The 19,859-nt window shown below is 45.1% G+C and overlaps 1 protein-coding gene across 1 annotated transcript in view; it reads left to right on the forward strand.

Moving 5' to 3' along the window:
• The first annotated feature begins 10,224 nt into the window (after positions 1-10,224).
• Positions 10,225-19,859, forward strand: part of VPS4B (vacuolar protein sorting 4 homolog B) — a 41,595-nt gene continuing 31,960 nt past the window's right edge. The window contains exon 1 of the mRNA XM_074987774.1: positions 10,225-10,373. Coding sequence (XP_074843875.1) covers positions 10,350-10,373 — 24 coding nt within the window. The 5' untranslated portion in view covers positions 10,225-10,349. The remainder of the gene's footprint in view (positions 10,374-19,859) is intronic.

Below are 19,859 nucleotides of genomic sequence, written 5' to 3' on the forward strand. Positions count from 1 at the left end.
CATCTATGAGGCAAACCATGGGGAGAAGCTTCTATAATCTATATTTCCTTTATTTTAAAACAATTCCCTATTTTGTTTTTGCTGCCCTGAAAGGGAATTCAAAGACAAAGGACAAAACTGAGATCAGGTCAGTATCTGCACAATTATATTAGGTAGTATTTGGCATTAATACCCCAAGAAGAGGTCTTTGGATGTGGCGTGAGCAGGGCAGAGCTGGGATGCAATGGGACATAAGAACACCCTTTGGATGAGCTACTCACTGATCCACAAGAACCCAAAGCCTACTCAGCCCCATCATGGAGCTCAGAGTAAATGTGGAGCAATCCCACCACAGAGATGCCAACCTTCCTTAATTGTCCATAATCAACCCCATTTTCCATGTAATTATGAAATTACTAATTCAGGCTTAAATCTAATAATTTTGAAAGGGCACATGTATCACATAGATATGATCTGGCCCCGCACCATCGCTTGGGTGAATGACTGGATCACCATGGCTGTGGAGGCATTCTCTTCCACCTCCCCATAGCACACATGCACAGCTAAGGATATGGTAGAAGGCAAGCTGTGGTGATTGTGAATGGGTTGGAGGTGCTGCTGGATTTGCTGCCCAACCCACAGGCTGGGTGTTGTGCTTTAACTGCATCATGTGGACCCCACTGGACTACATTAACATGATCTGAGTACTTAGAGCACACAAGCAGAATCCACACAGGGCAGACAGAGCACAACATGAAACCTGTGACTTGGGCTGGGAATCCTGTGCTCCAAAGCCTGCTAACAGCCACAGCTTGCCTCCTAATAGCCTGCCACTGTGCAATCTCCGAGACAGAACAGCTGGAGGGAAAGGAGGGGGTGGCAGAAGAAGAGAGACAGAAAACAACAGAGGAAAAGAAAAAGAGGATGATCATCCTGGGGAGAGGATCCAGGGTCAAAAGGTTTTTAAGTCCCAGCTTGACAAGGTCCTGGCTGGGATGACTTAGTTGCGGCTGATCCTGCTTGAAGCAAGGGGCTGGACTAGACGATCTCCTGAGATCCCTTCCAGCCCTATGATTCTATGACCAGGACTGGCCAAGGTAAATAAGGCCCGGATGCAGCATAGACGTGCACCTTTCCTAAAGGTGATCCTCCCATTTTCCCTGTGTGGAGGGAGGTGTGGGAGGATCATGAGTGCAGTGAAGAGAGAGCCTTGAGGTTACAGCTTGCCTGCTTTTGGCCAAAGACAGGGAGGGTAGGAGAGGAAGGAAAGGTGACAAATTTGTGTGGCGAAAATGGAACGATGAGGAGGAGAGGGGGTGAAAGAGAAGTGAAAGCAACCACTCTAATTCGGCCGTAATTTTTTTTCATGAACATCCCTAAAAATCTCAGAGCAAAGTTGACATCTCTGCCCCCCATATGGTAGGAGATGTGCCTATATGCTTAGAGGGCTCGTAGGAAAGTGGCCCTTCCATGCTGTACTAGTATCTTCAAAGGGTCCTAAAGTCCCTGGTGCTTCTACGAAAGCAACTCAACATAAATTGGGCCTAGATTTGTTTTGATTCTTGGCAAACATCTTTGCTGAAGCTTTGGTCCCTTAGAAAGTTATGAGCATGGAATCCATTTTGACAAAGGGCAAAAGTTTGCAAGGATGCTGTCAGACATCTGGGGACCATGATAAGCTGTTTAAAATAAGAACACGAATAGTTGTTCGAAAATTGTAAGAGTAAGTAACACGGATAATGTCCTAGGAAGGCAGGTGGAAGAGTAGGGACGGTGCAGCAAGCATAGGTTCTTTCTATACATGGAGCTGTAAGTGGGATTGTGCTGTATTCACCCCATCGCCAATATTGATCTGTGCCTATCAGGCACAATCTTCCCCAACTACTCTTTATTATTTCTTATCTCCAAGGACCTAGGTGGTGATTACACACCAGTGAGGAGTCAACATTCCTCCCACAATGATCCGCAATTTAAACTGGAAGGGAAGGAAGGTAGGTCCGATGATTAAGGTACAGTAATCTGGGTTCCGTTCCCAGTTTTGCCACTGATTTCCTGTGTGACCTGGGACAAGCCAACATTTCTGTGCCTTGGGTCATCATATATTAAACAGAAATAATTGTTTCCTTTCCCCATATCCTTTCAGTCATGATGATTCAGACTGAAAGATAATCAGTGAAGGAATTGTCTCTGTATTGTTGCCCTTCCATATGACAGCAGTGTCCTATTCTCACATCATCCCCCAATACTGATTGTAAGCAGGTGTCTGGGGCCTTGCAGATTGGCTTCACAATAGAAAAGAAATCAGTGATACAGACACTGGGGATGTTATAAGTCCAACTTATTTAATTTAGACATATAGACCAGTCCAAGAACAGAGGTGGTCAAACAGCATTTGAGCAATCAATTTTTTTTTCCTGAATCTCGGCCCAACAGTAACTCAGCTTCAGGGATTAACTCCAATCACAGGCCACGATGGAGAGCCAACTCCCTGCTGCTTTCACAGCTCACATCCCTCTCCAGAGACCACTGCCTTTGCACAGAACTTTGCATAATAAATATTGATAACTAAAAAGACTGATCGTTTACTTGCACACTAAAAAACTTGAAATACTATATGGAATAGTGTCATCTTGTAACACCTGTGTTAATAATGTGATTGTACAGTGCCTAAGAACGAAACATGGTTTCAGATAAGACCACTAGTTATTGTGGTAATACCACAATAACAAATAATACTAAACAAATTTAATTTTAAATATTAACTATATTAAATGGATTCTTAGAAGAATGTGATAACTTGTGAACTGAATAATGGGATCTGTTCAATAACAATGAAGTGTACTTATGTCTCAGGCCAAACGAGTGTTTTTGTCTTTGACACATGCTGCATTGGATGCTCTAAGTTCCATGGAAGCGGTGAACCAAATCCTAAAGTCATTGCTCAGTTTTCCTTCAGTTCTGACTCAGGCAAACCAACCTATGATTTCAATGAGATTTTTGGGTGTTTAAGAACTGAGTAAGGACTCCCAGATTTGGCCCATTTTCTTTAAAAGAAATCTAGCTTTAGATTAGCTATGTAATGAGTTGAACAGCTTCTCTCAACTTGCCAGAAAGAAAATATATACAGTTTCACAACCAAGAAACAAAAGTAAGGAAGATGGCATGAACTCACTATTTATAAATGATGTAGGGACAGATTGCTTCTGATGGGAGATAGCATACAAAACTAATGGTGAGAATACAGTAATTACAAATGTTCATCTGTCAGATACAGACATCAAGGCAGTTCTTCCAAAGATGGCACCTGGAAATGCAGCAAGTCCAGGTAAAGTGGTCGCAGAGGAAATGGTCAAAGCCTAGATAGTGGTTGGTGTATGCTGGCTCACCTGAGTCCGGTGTGCAATCTGGAAAGAGAAGGAAATCCCAAGAGAATGGAGCAAGTCCATTCAGGTGCTCATATTCAGACAAAAGGCTGACATACATGATTTTTCAAAGTGCTGAGGAATTCACCTGCTGTCCCCCTACATGTAACTGTTGGAGATAATCACAGATCGTTCAATTCCCCTTTTAGGGAAGGGGCAATTTGGATTTGGAAAAGAAAAATAACAACAGACAGGTGGTGAAAAAGAAGCTGGAGGAAAAGGTCACTGGCCTTTGACAAAGTGCCTAGGCAATTGCGGGTGTCTCTCTTACGGTTCTAAGTACTGATGGAACTTATCCAAACGGTCTCAGAGGAGTAGTCAGGTTAGTCTGTAGCTGACACATTTCACCTTGACCTGAACAGAAATCTCATTTATCTCACACATCATAAGAGCAAATTTCCCAGCTTTGATAATCGTAGGAATGGGACTTATCCTACTTAATCTGCTTCATTAACTTCTCCTACTAGTGAGAGGTAACCCTTTTTTCCCCCACTATTACTGCTCCCCTCCCTGCTATATAAACCTGGATTCCATTTTTCTACTCCATTCATCAGAGGAAGTGGGTTTTACAGAGTGGAAGGGGCTGGGACAAGGGCAGTCAGCCCTCAGTGCCTCCCAGACCACAGGGCTGGCCTGTCTCACATCCACCTGCCTACAGCCGTGTGCAGCCAGAGCAGCACTGCTGCAGCATTTCAAAGCGGGTCAGAGCTCTGGCCACCGCCGCTGCCACAGTAGTAGCAGCCAGAGATCTGGGTCCCTTTAAAATTCCAGGCCTGGGGGGCAACTGTTCCCTTTGTTGTCCCCCACCTCCCCGTGCCATCAGCAGGCCTACACAGGACGGCTTGTTATTTATCCAAATGGTTTGTGTGATGGTTCCATGATAAAAGTGGTGATGGTCTGCTGTGCAAGGGAAGGTTTCAAGGTGAACATTGGGCCCCATCAGGGATCAGCGCTTGGTTCAGTATTATTCAAATTGGGCTGGACGTCATAAGTAAGCAAACCCTAATGAAAGGTGGTATGAAGTTGATCTGTGCAGACAAAATTCCACTATGGCTGATAGTGAGGAAACTTTGGTCAAGACGATTGATGCCTTGAAAAACTTAGGCCTCTAAAAAAAGACTAAAGTCATGTGGGAGACTAGTGCAAAACCAAGACAGAATAATACCAGTGCCAAAGGCCAGTGCCTAAATCAGGTTTCTGAGTTTAAATAACTTGGGGCCTGCTAGCAACAAATGGAGAAATTGACAAAGAACTGCAAGTAGTGTTCCTGAGCGCAGTGAGGTCTGGTGCAAGAAAAGTAGAATGATAGGTGATAACAGATACCCATACTACTTAAGGGACAGCGATGCAAAATCATGGAATGAACAGCTCTTCTGTACAGATCTAAGACATGAGCAACCGAAGAGGCTCTTGAGATGGCTGGAAGCCACTGAAATTAGATATTTGCAAGCAGATATGTACCACAGGGGGCCACAGGTACGATTATGCCATCAGACATAAGACCAAGGTTTGTAGCATCCTTTAGGTCAGGGGTCTGCGATGAAAATAGCAAGAAAAGCCAGTTTTTCAAATTCAGTTACAAAATCAATATGTGCAACCTCCACATAAATCAAATTTTACATATATTGGAGAGGGGAGTTTGGAGAGATCCCCAAAATTCCCCTGGCTGGGGGAAGCAAGTGGCTGGAGCCTCTGCTCCAGCCAGCAGCTCCGGCTCCCCCTGAGGGTGGGCAGGGGCTTGGTTGGGGCGGGGCGGGGCGGGATGGGGTGCCTCCTGCTCCAACTGCTGGCCATGCAGAGCAGCCATGGCACCCCCACCACCCCCCAGCCATGGCGTTTCTTGGCTGTAGGGCTCCTTGGGCAGCAGCAGCTCCAGCCACAGTGTGGCTTGGCCCTGGGCAGCTCCAGCTGTACCTACCCCCTCTCTGACCCCGAAGGTGCAATGTAAGGCTGCTGCAAGGCAGGAGCTGCCTCCTAAGCCCCTGAGCCAGCTGGCAGCACATGGGTAAGCAGTGAGGCAGGGTGCAAGAAAGTGGGGTCCCCCAGGACTCCACTTGTGTTAATATAAAAACACATAAGTTGAGTCCACACAAAGTGAGGATCTAATGTACTTGAAGAGCTGCATTGCACGAAATGCAAGAGGATCCGTAATAAATAACATCAAACTATACTTTTCGCCACCCCTATTTTAAGAACAGTGGCCACACAATGATTCGTGCCAGTTAGAAAGTTGTTACCTCCATCTTCAGTCTTTACCCGCCTCAGCCCCCAAATCTGCCCCTATCCCCAAGCTTTACCCCCCATCTCACCCCGCCATTCCCAGGCTTAACCCCTATCAGTGCCAAATCACGCACCATCCCCAGGTTTAACCCGCCTCAGCTGCCCTGCCCCAACCTGCCCACTGAAACCAGATCTTATTGCCCACCCTCTGTTCTCCCCACACACATGCTCTGGGTCCTCCAACTGTCCCTCCCCACACTCTGGGTCCCCCCCATACTTCTCAGGCCAAAAAGTGTCTGCAACTTTCCCAGCCACTGGCAGACTCACTGGCTCCCGAGGCTGAGCGGAGAGCTGGGGGCTGCTGCAGCAAAAAGAGGAGCTGTGGGGCACCACGCTGCCCAGGAGGAGGTGCTGGACCCATGGGGAGGGAAAGCGCCCCTCCCCTTCCCTCTTTAGCATGGCTGGGCAGCTCCATCAAGGGAAAACTCTGTCACCCGTCAGCCTGCTCACTTCCCCCACGTGCAGTGTGGACAGCTCCCTGCACTGCCATCACTGAAATAATGGAATTAAATTGAATTAGTTTGATGCTGGCTGTTAAACCAATTCAATTTAGTTCCATTATTTCAGCAGCGGCAGCGCTGGGAGCCGCAAGTGGCTCCTTAAAGAGCCACATGCAGCTCCGGAGCCACAAGTTGCCAACTCCTGCTTTAGGTGGTGCAAGAGAGGAGGCTGAGATTGGTATGTGCTTGTATGATAGACAGATGAAAGAGATCTTATGAGGGAGACACATCAGAATAGAGTTCATGGATGGAAAATAAGGGGCTGGCCAAGAAAACAGTGACTAGATTGTGTGCAGGAGGATAGAGTGAATGCAAAGTGAGTATTGGACTGCCATGCCAGGAAGAGGTAGCTGGAAAAATGGAAGATGAGGGTGATCTTTAAGAAGCTTGCTTGTCTTTCTGGAGGTGTTTGTTTATGGTTTAGATCTATGGAAGCTGATTGTCTTTCCAGTGGTGCGCATGTGTGACTGCTTCCACAGGAGAAACAATCATCATTTACATGCCTGTGTGTGTCATGACTTCCCCAAATGTGTTAGGCCTGCGGTTGAGTAAAATACAGATGATTAGAATGTTACAAATACAAATTTCAAAATCACAGATACAGGAAGAACTTGAAATTTTAGTGACAAAAACATTCCCCTAGAAGTAGTAATGATCTAAGTAATACCTGACAGTCAAGGGAGCCACATAGAAGAAGATGGAGGGATGGGGAAGGGGAAGAGCGAGAGATGAGAAATATAATAGGCTGTGTATCTTCTACATAAACCAAGGTCCTTACTGAATGGAATAGCATGAATGACAAAGGTGGCCAAATACATAGCCTTGAGATATAACATATTGGAGAGGGTGAAAGGACATACAGTAAAATGTGGTTTCAGGAATGAGCTAGAAATGGACAATATAAAGTGAACTACATAATTTTTTTCTCCATCAAAATTCTCCTCTACCCCAGCACATCCCATACCTTTATGCTCTAAACCTGTGGTGGGCAACCTGCGGCCCTCCTGCCACCCACGGATCCCTTGTCTGCCCCCCTCACCCGTTCCACTCACTTTTCGTACACTGGGTTATCAGAGCCCCGCATTTCCTACTCCTCCATCTCCCTCCCAGCTCTTTCAGAGCACTGCACATCACCAGGTTTTCACTCCCTCCCCACTCTCCCTCTCCCCCCCCAGAGCTGGAATGCATGAATCAGTTATTCATAGTTGTTGAAGCTCTGGGAGGGAGGGAAAGGAGCATGGACGGATCCAGCGTTTTGTAGTGCTCCAAAAGAACAGGGAGGGAGCAGGAGGAGCAGGTAAGTGTGGGGCTCCGATACCCCGGTGTGCAAGAGGTGAATGGGGGAGAGGCACAGATGTGGGGGCTGCATGGCTACAGATGGAACCCCAGTGGGCCATAAGCTGCTATGGTCCACTGAGGTGAAGGAGGACCACTCATGATTCATGGTTGCCCATCACTGCGCGCAACCTTCGAAGTTATCATGCTGATGGTTTAAAAACTAGACAGTGGATGCTTTTGCAGATGGCTAGTGCAGCTGTTCATTTAGTCAGCTATGTTTTGGTCATTTTTATAACCAGCATGGTGATATATCCTTAACATTTATACTTCTCGCATTATTCCAACACTAATGTCTGCCCAAACACTTTCCTCTAAGAAGATGATTCACTTCTTTAACTCAACAAGTACACTAATAATTCATTATTTGTGCTAGTACTTATGTTTGGAACATCCTCCTACTTACTGGGCACCCAGTGACCTCTCTCCTCTTTCTGAGATCTCCTTAGAATCACTTATTTCTTACAGAACAACAAGAAGTCTTGTGGCACCTTATAGACTAACAGATATTTTGGAGCATAAGCTTTTGTGGGCAAAGACCTGCTTCATCAGATGCATCCCCTCCCCCCACCCCACGTCTCCGTCCTGCTCACATTCTTCCCAGACTCTGCTGAGGGAGAAGCTGAGTGACGTGATGTGATGTGACATGATGTGACACTACGCCACGCCATGCCACGCCACGCCACGCCCAGTCATGCAGGCATGTGGCAGAAGTGGAGCGGGTCTCGATGGCATTTTGGATATGGAAGTAGCGTGGAGTCCGGGCGGTGGGTTCCGCAGCAGGGAGCATCTGATGAAGCGGGTCTTTGCCCAAAAAAGCTTATGCTCCAAAATATCTGTCAGTCTATAGGGTGCCACAAGACTTCTTCTTGTTCTCGAAGCTACAGATGAACATGGCTACCTCTCTGATATTTCTTACAGCTTGCCAATGCTGTTTCCTCTCTTCCCACTTCTGTGCTTGCCTTTTTTTATTTGTAATTGCTTCAGTTAATAAGCATTGGCACAAAGAACCATGTTTTCTTTCATGCTTGCAAAGTTCTATGTACACATCAAGCACTCTATAAATAAATCTTACCCAGCAATAGTGTTTGGATTGCTATCGTAATGATACCAATTAAATAAATAGATCAACAACTGGGATACTATTTGAAAAAATAAAAATTGTGTGCTGTAAAATTGTACAGCTGGTATTTCAAATGTTAGAAAATCACCTAATTTTGTTATAATTCCTATGAGCTGGGGAGAGGAAAGCTATGAGCCAACTGAACAGTTCTTGAACTACTACATTGATGAAAGCAATTATACTAAGATGAAGGAAAAAAATATGAAACTGATTTACCAGCAGGAGGCTGATGTCTCACAACTGGGTTATAATTTGACACTTGCTATGAGTCATTTCCTCTAATATGGAGAATACAGCAATGCCTTGTATTTCATTAAAACAGCTCGGGTGAGTTACTGCTCCCAACCAAAACAGAATTCATCAAGTGCCTGTTTTGAAAATAACAACATTCATCTCTCATGGCACATACAAATCTGATTACATGAAAGCCTGACACAATCCAAAAAAATTAAAGTTTCTTTTTGGGAAGAGAGGGAGTTTACTTAAATCAAAGCTAATGGTGCACTATAAAAATGGAATTCTAGGGCAAGAGTCTAGCAACCATTTAAAATGTGTATAGATTGAAATAATTTAAAAATCAGCTGTCAAACCCTTTTTGTTGAGTTCTTACATGGCTACAAGTCCGTCTGAATTCAATTAGTTCACATCAGTAGAACTTGAAGATTCAGTCTCAGGTTCTCAAACAGTACTCTGCTGATTCAATAGTTCATTTTTCATGCCCTTTGAGACTGACAGTTTCCGCCCAAATTCACAAACAGACCAAGTAAGCATGGTATTATTTTAATTGAACCAACTTCTGGTTGTATATAAAGATAGATCACAAGGCTATATTTGGTGAGACCACTGCGCAAGTCTTGTTTCTTGTATTTGCTCAAGGAGTAAGCGTGCTCCCGGCAGAGGCATGCCAAAAGGGCTGGCAGAAAGCCTGTCTTAGTCTTGCTCAACTCGTTTGCCAGTGGTGGTGGCAGCCAAGAGTCCACAGGCCCTTTAGCAATTACCCCCTTTGCCACCTCCTGTCGTGGGTCCAGAGCTCTACACCAGTGTGCTCGGCGCTGTGCAGCTAAACAGAAAACCCTGGGGACAGCTAGGGATGTGGTTTCCAACCCAATTTTAAACAGCGCTTAGCTATGGGGGAGTAGGGCTGCCCCTCCCAATGCACAAACTGTACAGCTGTGTGGGGCACCACCGAATTTGAGCCAAATTACCGCAAACACCATGGCGCCCCATAAAATCCATAAATCCAGAAGATTTATGCTGGATATGGGGCGGTGCTACCTCGGCCAGCCCCGCCCCCAAGGCCTGGCCTCAGCCATGCCCACCGCCGCCCCCGACTTGATTGACAGGTAGAGGAGAGGGCGGGGCCTAGTCCTGACTGACAGGCAGCCCGCCACTCCACGGCGCTCCCATCGCTGACTGGAATCCGCCCGCTGGAGGGGAAGGTGCGCGCGCCTGCACACAAGGCCCTCCCCCCACCCCACCACTCCCTCCTGCTCACGTTCTTCCCAGCCTCTGCTCAGGCAGAGGCTGCGTGACGTAACATGACGTAAGGCGACGGCACGTCACGCCACGCCCAGTCACGCGGGCGTGTGGCGGAAGTGGAGGGGGTTCCGGCGGCGTTTTGGATACGGAAGTAGCGCGGGGTCCGGGCGGTGGGTTCCGCAGCGGGGAGCAGCGCCAGGGACCGGACACAGCGCGACGGCGGCCCCTGACATGGCCGCGACCTCCAACCTGCAGGTAGACAGAGGGGAGCTGGGGTCCCTAGTGCCGCCTCGGGGTAGGGTGGGGCGGGGCGAGACGGACGGGCGGGCGGCGGGTCGGGGGAGTCGAACCCTGGGTGCTGCGTGCGTCCGTCCGTACGGCGCCTCCCCTTCCCGAAACGCCTGGGGCTGTGCTGTCGGCCGGAGCGCGGTGTCTTTCCTCCTGAGGGTTGTCTCAAGGAGGGTGAAACGCCCCGGGGGTTCCTTTAAGTCGCGTTTGTTTACCGGCCTGTGCCGGAGCCCCAGCGTGGGAAGGGGAGCGTTTGAGGTAGGAGCTGGCCTCTTCATCCAGCTAACCTGGGTTAAAGCATCTCTTGTCCTGTCTGCGTCGAGACTTTAAAATGCCGTGGTTGAGACGTTCGAAAGAGGCCCCCTCTGTCATAGCTTAAACAGATTGTCAAAAGCAGATCTTTGCAGGATGCTTTGGGGTTGTCCCCTCTGGCCATATGTTGGTCGTGGCCTGGTTCAGGGGCTGCCTGCACTGATGTTTTCTGCCCATCCCTGCCATACTCATGGCCTACCTCTATGCGAGAAGTATCTGTTTACAGAACAAGAAGTCTTGTGGCACCTTATAGACTAAACAGATATTTTGGAGCATAAGCTTTCTTGGGCAAAGACCCACTTCATCAGCTGCATGAGTGGGGGACGTGGTTTCAGAGGGGTATTTAAAGAGAGGGGTCCTAGTAAGAAGAAGGGCCAGAGCTGGCAAGGTCTATTCAGCAAGGTGGAAATGGCCCAGTATCAACAGCACTTATCAAAAGAGGAAAAAACAAGTCAGATCAGACAGGGGGATGTGAGCCTTTGTCAGAGTCTGGTGGGGAGATGTTAGCACCCAGAGCAGAGAAGCTGATTTTGTAAGCTGCGAGCCACTCCCAGTCTCTGTTTAATCAATGGTTAATGGAGTTAAGTTTACAAATAAATTACAGGTCAGAGGTTTCTCTCTCCATTTGATTTTTGAAATTTTTTCTGTTTACAGAAGTTACTGTCGGACGAGATATTCCTACAAAATTTATGTCAACAGATCGCGTCTACACATAAAAGTGGATTGATCTTTTGATCCCATCTGTCAACAAAAGGGTCCCCAGAGCATCTACACATCTTTTTTGTCTGTTTCTGTCATCAGAATGCATTTTGTGTGTAGATGCTCTGTGAGTTTTGTCAACAAAACCCCACTTTTGTCTACATAATTCTTGTGTAGCCGTAGCCTCAGAATGGCACACAGATTTAATACTGCACATTTCCATTGTCATCTTTTGTTTTTGATTTGCAAAAATATCCATCCCCATGCTACTGTATATACGAGGTTAGAGTAAGTGAGATCTGTAATTTGTTACTCGATCTTTTGCTCTATTGGACATACAATCACTTTTCTTTGTCTTTTGTATGACGTTTCCTCTCTCCTTGCCTTTCCACAGAAGTTGTACAGGTAGTTGAAGCTAGCATGAAGGCACTGATAATGGCTATAAAAGTAATTATGCTAATATAACTATTACGATTTTTTCCACAAAAAATAAAGTCACACCTTTACTGGAAATAGCTACAGTGTGACACAACTGGCTATAGATTAGGCCCCTAGTTTCTGCTTGTATATATATGCATTTTTATTTCTACTAGTATAGCTCTTTAAGAGCCTTTCTTTTTCCTCAATAAAATTGATGACCTAGACTGTCCAGCAGTCTAGCCTGTTGTATTATCCTTTGTCTTTAAAAGTTGAGGCATGGTACCATCTGTGAGCATTTTCCAGCTGTTTTAAGTGGTTTTCAGATGTGGTCAATGAATTTTGTAGAGTTTGTTTTCAGGATGTTAACAAGTAAGCATACTGGTGAGAATCGGGCTTACTGATAGGCTAACCAGTTAACTGTCCCAGGCTAGTTAATTCTGGCCCACCACTTTTGGTTGTAACAACTCTGGCCATGGTGGGCCTGGATTGTGGGATCACATGGCTGCAGCAGGCCAAGCAGTGGGATCTATCATTTAACCACTTCTTCAGCTGCATTGTGAAAATCTGAAGAAGTGGGTCTTACCCATAAAAGCTCATTACTTAATAAATGAATGTGTTGATTTTTTTAAGTTGCTATAGGACTGCTTGTTTTTTGTACAGTTACAGACTAACATGGGTACCCCTCTGAGATCATTTAACCGGTAAACTCTTTTAACATCCCTATTACGTTTGTTTGGCAGGAGCATGTCCGAGAATAATACATTCTCCTTCCTTGCTGGTGATTTGCTTTAACAACAGTCTTTTCACATGCTCATCCCACCCAGAATGGAAGAGTTTGCTTGTTGTTTTTAGTGAGAGACAAATTCAGATTTCTTTTTGCACATGATGGCTCAGCATTTAAAAGGTCTTCCTTTTGAAACAATTTCCTTTTCTTTTAACCTACCTGAAATCAAAATGTTTTTGCACTGGTTCAGTCAAACCAAAACCAGCTTAACAATACAGCTGCTGTGCTGCTTCTCTTTAGATCTCTACTGGTGCTTTTGCTGTGTATCCGCTTTGTTTTTTCTGATGTGTTAAAGAGATCCCAAATCCAAATAGGGGTGTTTGTACAAGAAACTAAGGACAAGTCCGTACAGTAGTTGAAACTGTTAGAAATAGCCTTGTTGCTGAATTGTTGTGATTCCCCTGGACCACAGTTGGCATAGTTAGAACTATGTATAAGAGAAATGAGTATAGTAACATTTACCTCATAGGTGCATATTACTTTAAATTTTTAGCAGTTAAATATCTTTGTTATATTGGTGTATACTACATAAAATCAGATAAAAATGTAAAAGCATCCGCTAATCTCTTCACGTGGTTCATACACAAATATAACTGTAGATGTTAAGAAATCTGGAAAGTACAAAATAATCCCTTTTGTGCAACTTTTAATGTTTGAAGCCCTCTTCCTCATTAGCCCTATTCGCCCTTTCTTTTTCTGGAGAACGCTCTTAAGGTACCAAGGATGTTAAATTGGATTAACTGAGAGGTAGCTAGTTTTGTTGTTCAGATTGTTTACAACTTTCTCTATTGAAAGCATGCAGTCCACAACTTAGTCTCCAAAATAAACTTTGAACAAATATTTTACTGGGGAAAATTTTCAAAGGCAACAATGCCTTTGAAAATGTCTCTCCCGTCCCACAGCTGTTTGAGAACAAAAATCTGTCTAGCCCAGTGTCTGTCTTCCAATGCCAGGTGCCCCAGAGGGATTGAACAGAAAAGGTAATCATCAAGTGATCCCTCTCCTGTCATCATTCCCAGCATCTGACAAACAGAGGCTGGGGGCACCATTCCTTTGCATCCTGGCTAATAACCATTGATGGACTTAACTTCCATGAATTTATCTAGCTCTTCTTTTAACTCTGTTAAAGTCCTGGTCTTCCTCTGACAAGGAGTTCTGCAGGACTACCATGTCTTGCATGAAGAGAAACTTCCTTTTGTTTTCTTGAACCCGTTAACAATTAATTTCACTTGATAATTAATTTCATTCTAGTTCTCATGGGAACAAGTAAATAACTTTTCCTTATTCAATTTTTCCACAACAGCCATGATTTTTATATACCTCTATCATATCCCCCCCTTAGTCTCCCCTTTCCTAAAACAAAAATCCCAGTCTGTTAAATCTCTCTTCATATGGCAACCGATCCAAATCCCTGATTATTTTTATTGCCCTTTTCTGAACTTTTTCCAGTGCCAATATATTTTTTGAGATGAGGTCACCACATCTGTACTCACTATTCAAGATGTGGGCATACCATGGATTTATATTGGGGCAAAATATATTCTCTATCCCTTTTTTTAATAATTCATAATATTGTTTGCTTTTTTGACTGCAGCACATTGAGTGGATGTTTTCTGTAAACTCTCTATAATGACTTCAGGATCTCTCTCTTGAGTAGCTTTACCATACATCATTTTCTATGTATAGTTGGGATTATTTTTTCCAATATGCATTATTTTACATTTATCAACATTAAATTTCAGTTATGTGAGATCTTTTTGAAGCATTTCATGCTTCTTTTTGTTTACTATCTTGAGCAGTTTAGTATCATCTGTAAATTTTGCCACCTCACTGTTTACCCCTTTTCTTCAGATCATTTGTAAATAAATTGAGTAGGATTGGCCCCAGTATAGATTCTTGCGGGGCACCACTATTTGCTCCTCTCCATTCTGAAAAGTTACTGTTTAGTCCTACCCTTTGTTTCCTGTCTTTTAACCAGTTATTAATCCATGAGATGACCTTCCCTCTTATCCCATGACAACTTATTATGCTTAAGAGACTTTGGTGAGGGGACGTGTCAAAGGCTTCCTGGAAATCTAAGTACATTCGGTCCACTGGATCCCCCTTGTCCCCATGCTTATTGACCTCCACCGAAAGAACTCTGGCCGACGAGTAAAGCTTAATTTCCTTTTACAGTAACCATATTGACTTTTTCCCCCAACAAACTGTTATCAATTTGTCTGACAATTTTATTCTTTATTATAGTTTCTACCAGTTTTCCCGGTAGTGGTGTTAGACTTACTGGTCTGTAATTGCAGGAATCGCCTCTAGAGCCCTTTTTAAATATTGGTATCTCATTAGCTGTCTTCTGGTCAGTAGGTCCAGAATATCATTTAAAGGATAGGTTACAAACCACAGTTAATAGTTTCTCAATTTCATGTTTGAGTTCTTTCAGAACTCTTGGGTGAATGTCATCTGGCCCCAATGACTTGTTAAGTTTATCAGTTTGTTCCAAAACCTGCTCTAAGGGCACCTCAATCTGAGACAACTCCTCAGGTTTGGGAGTCTCCCTAATACCCTCAGCCGTGAAGACAGAAGCAAAAAATTCATTTAGTTTCTCTGCCATGACCTTGTTGTCTTTGAGTGCTTCTTAGCATCTCATTCATCCAGTGGCCCCATTGGTTGTTTAGCAGGCTTCCTTCTTCTGGTGTCCTTAAAAAAATATTTTGCTGTTACTTTCTGAGTTTTTTGCTAGCTGTTCTTCAAACTTCTTTTTGGCTTTTCTTATTTTATTTCTACACTTAACTTGATGGAATTTATGCCCCTTTCTAATTTCCTCACTGGGGCTTAACTTCCAATTTTCAAACTTTGCCTTTTTGTCTCTCTTCTTTTACCTGATTTTTAAGTCACAGTGGCACTTCTTTGGTTCTCTTACTGTTTTTTTAATTAGAGGTATTCATTTTTAAGTTGAGATTTTATTATAGTGTATTTCAAAAGTTTCCATGCAGCTCGCTGAGATTTTACTTTTGTCACTGTACCTTTTATTTTCTGTTTAAGTAACCTTCTCATTTTGTGTAAATTCCACTTTCTGGAACTAAATGCCCCAGTGTAGGACTGCAGATGTTTTTCTCACCACAGGGGTGTTAAATTTTATTACGTTATGGTCACTATTTCCAAGCGGTCCAGTTATATTTACCTTTTGGACCTGCTCATGTGCTCTGCTTAGAACTAAATCAAGAGTTGCCTCTCTCATTGTTATAGGAAGTAAAGTAATAACTGCCTGAAAGGTTTTTCCGTACACAAAACTAGCACAAAGCCATACAACATACCCGGTTCACTTAGCCTTTTAAGAGAGGGGAGGAGCATATTCAGAATCCTCAAAACAAAATTGTTGCTAGCCAATTTGTATTTGAAATTTGTAGCTATAAATGTTTTGGGCTGCTACAAGTCCTTTTTTCCAAAACTAGTTTCAAAAAAATAGTGTCAAACCATAATACAAGCTTTATGGTTTGTTTGTTTGTTTTTTTTTTTTTAAACTGACAGTTCGTTCATGGGGTCGGTGGTGGGGGGGACATCAGCATTTCTCAGACTGGGGCTCTTGACCCAAAAAGAAGTTACAGAGGAGGGTCCAAGATTATTTTAAAGGGACAGTGGTATTTCCACCTTTACTTCTGTGCTATCTTCAGGGCTGGGGGACTGGAGAGTGGTAGCTGTTTGCCAGGGACCCAGCAGCGCAGTAATGCAGAAGTAAGGGTGACAATACATTACCATGGCACCCCTACTTCTGGTCTGCTGCTGGCATTGCCTCTGCCTTCAGAGCTCGGATCCCTGCCAACAGCTATCACTTTCCAGATGCCAGGCCCTGAGAACAGTGCCATCACCAGCAGCAGTGCTGAAGTAGGTGTAGCAGTACTATAATCCACCCACAATAACCTTGTGGGTCCCCCTACTCTTTATTGGGTCACAACCCCTACATTATAACACCATGAAATTTCAGATTTAAATAAATCATGAAAATTGGTATTTAAAAAATCCTATGGCCTTGAAATTGGCCAACATGGACTGTGAATTTGGTAGGGCTTTTTGGCCACGTCTGCACAGACACCTTCTGTTGACAGAACAGGGCTTCTGTCAACAAAACTCGAGGAACAGCTACACAGCTAAGGCACTCTGTCGAGAGTTTGTCAACAGAAATGAGCTCTTTAATCATTAGAGTTATACCTCTCCCCATTCAGGTTGTAACATCCCTATTGACAGAGTTAACTTGTGAACAGTTTTGTCGACAGAGAGGGCTTCCGGTTGCAGGCAGCTGTTTGCAGAGCTGCCATTCCACTGTTCTGTCACCAGAGGGCAGTGCAGCCTGGCAGTTCTGTCGACAGAGCAAGCTGTGTGTAGATGCAATCTGTCGACAGAGGTTTTGTTGAAATTTGTCTGTCGACGGTGACTTCTGGCAAAAGAAACTGGTTGTGTAGACGTGGCCTTTGAGTGTAACGCTTAGCACAAAAGGATTCTGGTCTTGTTAGGTCTAGGTGCTACTGCAATATAAATGCTTCTAAATTGACTAGCTTTCCAGTTGTATGTCATTTTTGCAGGCGTGTCGGTTTCAGTTTAGCTCTAGAAGTATCAGGCAGATACTGATTGTTGCCAAGTGAAAAAAAATTTGTTCGGATGCAGATGTGAATTTTCAGTTTGCTGCTGTATCTACAATTCTCTTATTTTATCCTCTTGTTTAAAAATACAGTAATCCCTCAAGCTACACGAACATTGTGTTCCATCTAGCCCTTGGGTACCTTGAATTTTGCATAAGTCGGGGAGGGCTTGGGGAGATGGGTTCGGGCCCTGGGAGGGGCAGGGGGTTAAGCCTGGGGTTGGTTAGGGCGGCAAGGAGAGGGTGGGAGGGTGCAGTTGAGCTGGGACGTGCAGGGAGTTGGACTCACACAGCAGGGTGTTGGGATGGGGGACGAGCCCATCCAGAGGGTTGGAGTCAGGGCTGCAGCAGTGGTGGTTAAGGGGGGGGGAGTGAGCTGGGGCCATGGGGGTGGGGGAGTTTGGGGGGTTTGAGCTGGCAGGGGGTGAACCAGCATGGCTGTCTAAAATGGTGCCGATCTGGCAAGCACGAGGAAGGGGGTTTTAGCCTTCCTGGCTGTCCGCAAGGCGATCTATAGGCCTTCCCCCTACCTTCCCAGAGCGGTGCCTAGCGATGCTCTGGGAAGGCAGCGGGAAGGGGCTCTTAGCCTACCAAGATGCAGCTGTAGGCAGCTAGGCAGGCTGAGACCCCAGCAGTTTTGCATTGTGCGAACATGAAGCCTCCTAAGCGAGGGCTTATTATATGACTTGGGGGGGTCAACTGCGTAAGAGCGGGGTTGTGTACTCTGAGGCCTTACTGTGAGGCCCTTTTTTTATTCTCTTGAGTTTCCTGTACAGGTAGTCTCTGACTTACAAACAGGTTACGCTCCAAACACGGGGTCATAACTCGGTTTGCTCGTAAGTCAGAAATACCCTTATACTGTAATCCCTCGAGTTATGTGAGGCTTGCGTTCTGCGCAACCGTCGCGTATCTTGAATTTCGCATAAGTAGGTTAGGGCAGCAGGGGTGGTGGGAGGGTGCAGTTGAGCTGGGACTTGCAGGGGGTTGGACCCGGGCAGCAGGGGTTTGAGGTGGGGGTAGAGCCTGGCCGGGGTTGGAGCCAGGGCTGCAGGGGTGGTGGGTAGGGAGGTTGGAGCTGGAGCCCCATGAGCTGGGGCCATAGGCAATTGGGGGTGGGGTTGAACAGGGTGAACTGAGGTGGGGGAGGTTAGGTGGTGGGGTGGAGCCTCATGCGCCTGCAGTGTCTGACAGCTGGAGCCCCACCAGCACTGGTGACTGAGAGCCCAGAACGTGACCCGGGGGGAGTGATTGAGCCAGGCAGAGGGGGGATTGAACAGGAGTGAACTGGGGCAGGGGTGGGTTGAGCTGGCAGGGGGGATAGAAGTCCCTGTGCACGCTGGCAGCAGCTGACAGCCAGAGCCCCAAGTGTGGGGGCAGGGAGGTGAGGTGGGGCCATGGGAGGGAGGGGTTGAGCTGGGCAGGGAGGTGAATGAGGCACATGGGGGCTGGGGGGTGGGGTTGGAGGGGAGCCCTAAGCATGCAGCTGGAGCCCCCAGCTGGGGGAGGTGAGCTGGGACGCATGTGTGCGTGAATTAGGTCATGTGCAAGACTATTTCTGGTTACCCCATAGAATGGATTTTATATTTATGGATTTCGTTCTGTATTCTGCCAGACTACCTTAAAAGAAGATAAGACCCTGAGCCTGAAAAGGCTTGTGCACATGCTGAACTTTGCTACTGAGGGTAGCCTGATTAATTTTAATTGAGATTGCTCATGGGGCATAGAGTTAAGCACGAGTCTTTGCAAGAAAAGGACCTAAAAGTTGCATAGGCCAAATTAATGCAAATATGTAAATGTTAGTTTTTATTCAAGCAGGTAGAAACATTTATATTAATGGGGTGACCTGTATGAATAAAGTTTCCACATGTTTGTAGAATCGTTAATTTTGATGTGTCTGTTTTACAGCTGTCTATGCAACCTTGATTCTGTTCCTTATGCATATGATAGCATGTTCATACAATATTTCTCAGAATTATGAGTCATTTATATACAAGATCTATCAGGAGGTAAGGATGGGTGGAGTCCTCCATCATTGATTCCGCACCTGGCAAAAAGCATTTTTCTCAGCTGTCGACAATACTGTGAATATGTAATGATCTGTCTTGCAACACAGTCACAAGGCAGCAGACTTAGGGTAGCACATGCAACTTCAGCTTTAGCATTTTGTGACTTGAATATTAAAGTTACCCAGTTAAGCTCCATTTCGGTTCAGCTTTTAAAGCACACAAAAAATCTAGACACCACTACAATGGCCCTTAAATCATGCGCCTTACAGATTACTTCTGGCACCTGAGGAATGGCACTCTGCACTGTGTATGACAAGGCAGACGCACTAGAAAATCTCCATAAAGCGTGCATGAAACTGATGAGTGGCTTGGCACACCCTTAAGAGAGTGTCACAAAGTTATTCTCTCACATTCAACCACTAGCCTCTGTTCTTTGTAATGTTACTTTTAAAAGTGTGTAATAGAAAAAAAACATGCATTGTGTTCATGAGACATGATTTAGCAGAACTTTGAAAAGTTGTAACTTGTAATTAGAACTATTTTTGTCAGATTTCTTGTTCCTACCCCAACTAGTTCAGCATTAGAGCATCTTCTATTTATTAAAA

The sequence above is a fragment of the Carettochelys insculpta genome, chromosome 2, assembly GCF_033958435.1.
Source record: "Carettochelys insculpta isolate YL-2023 chromosome 2, ASM3395843v1, whole genome shotgun sequence".
Taxonomy (NCBI): Eukaryota; Metazoa; Chordata; order Testudines; family Carettochelyidae; genus Carettochelys; species Carettochelys insculpta.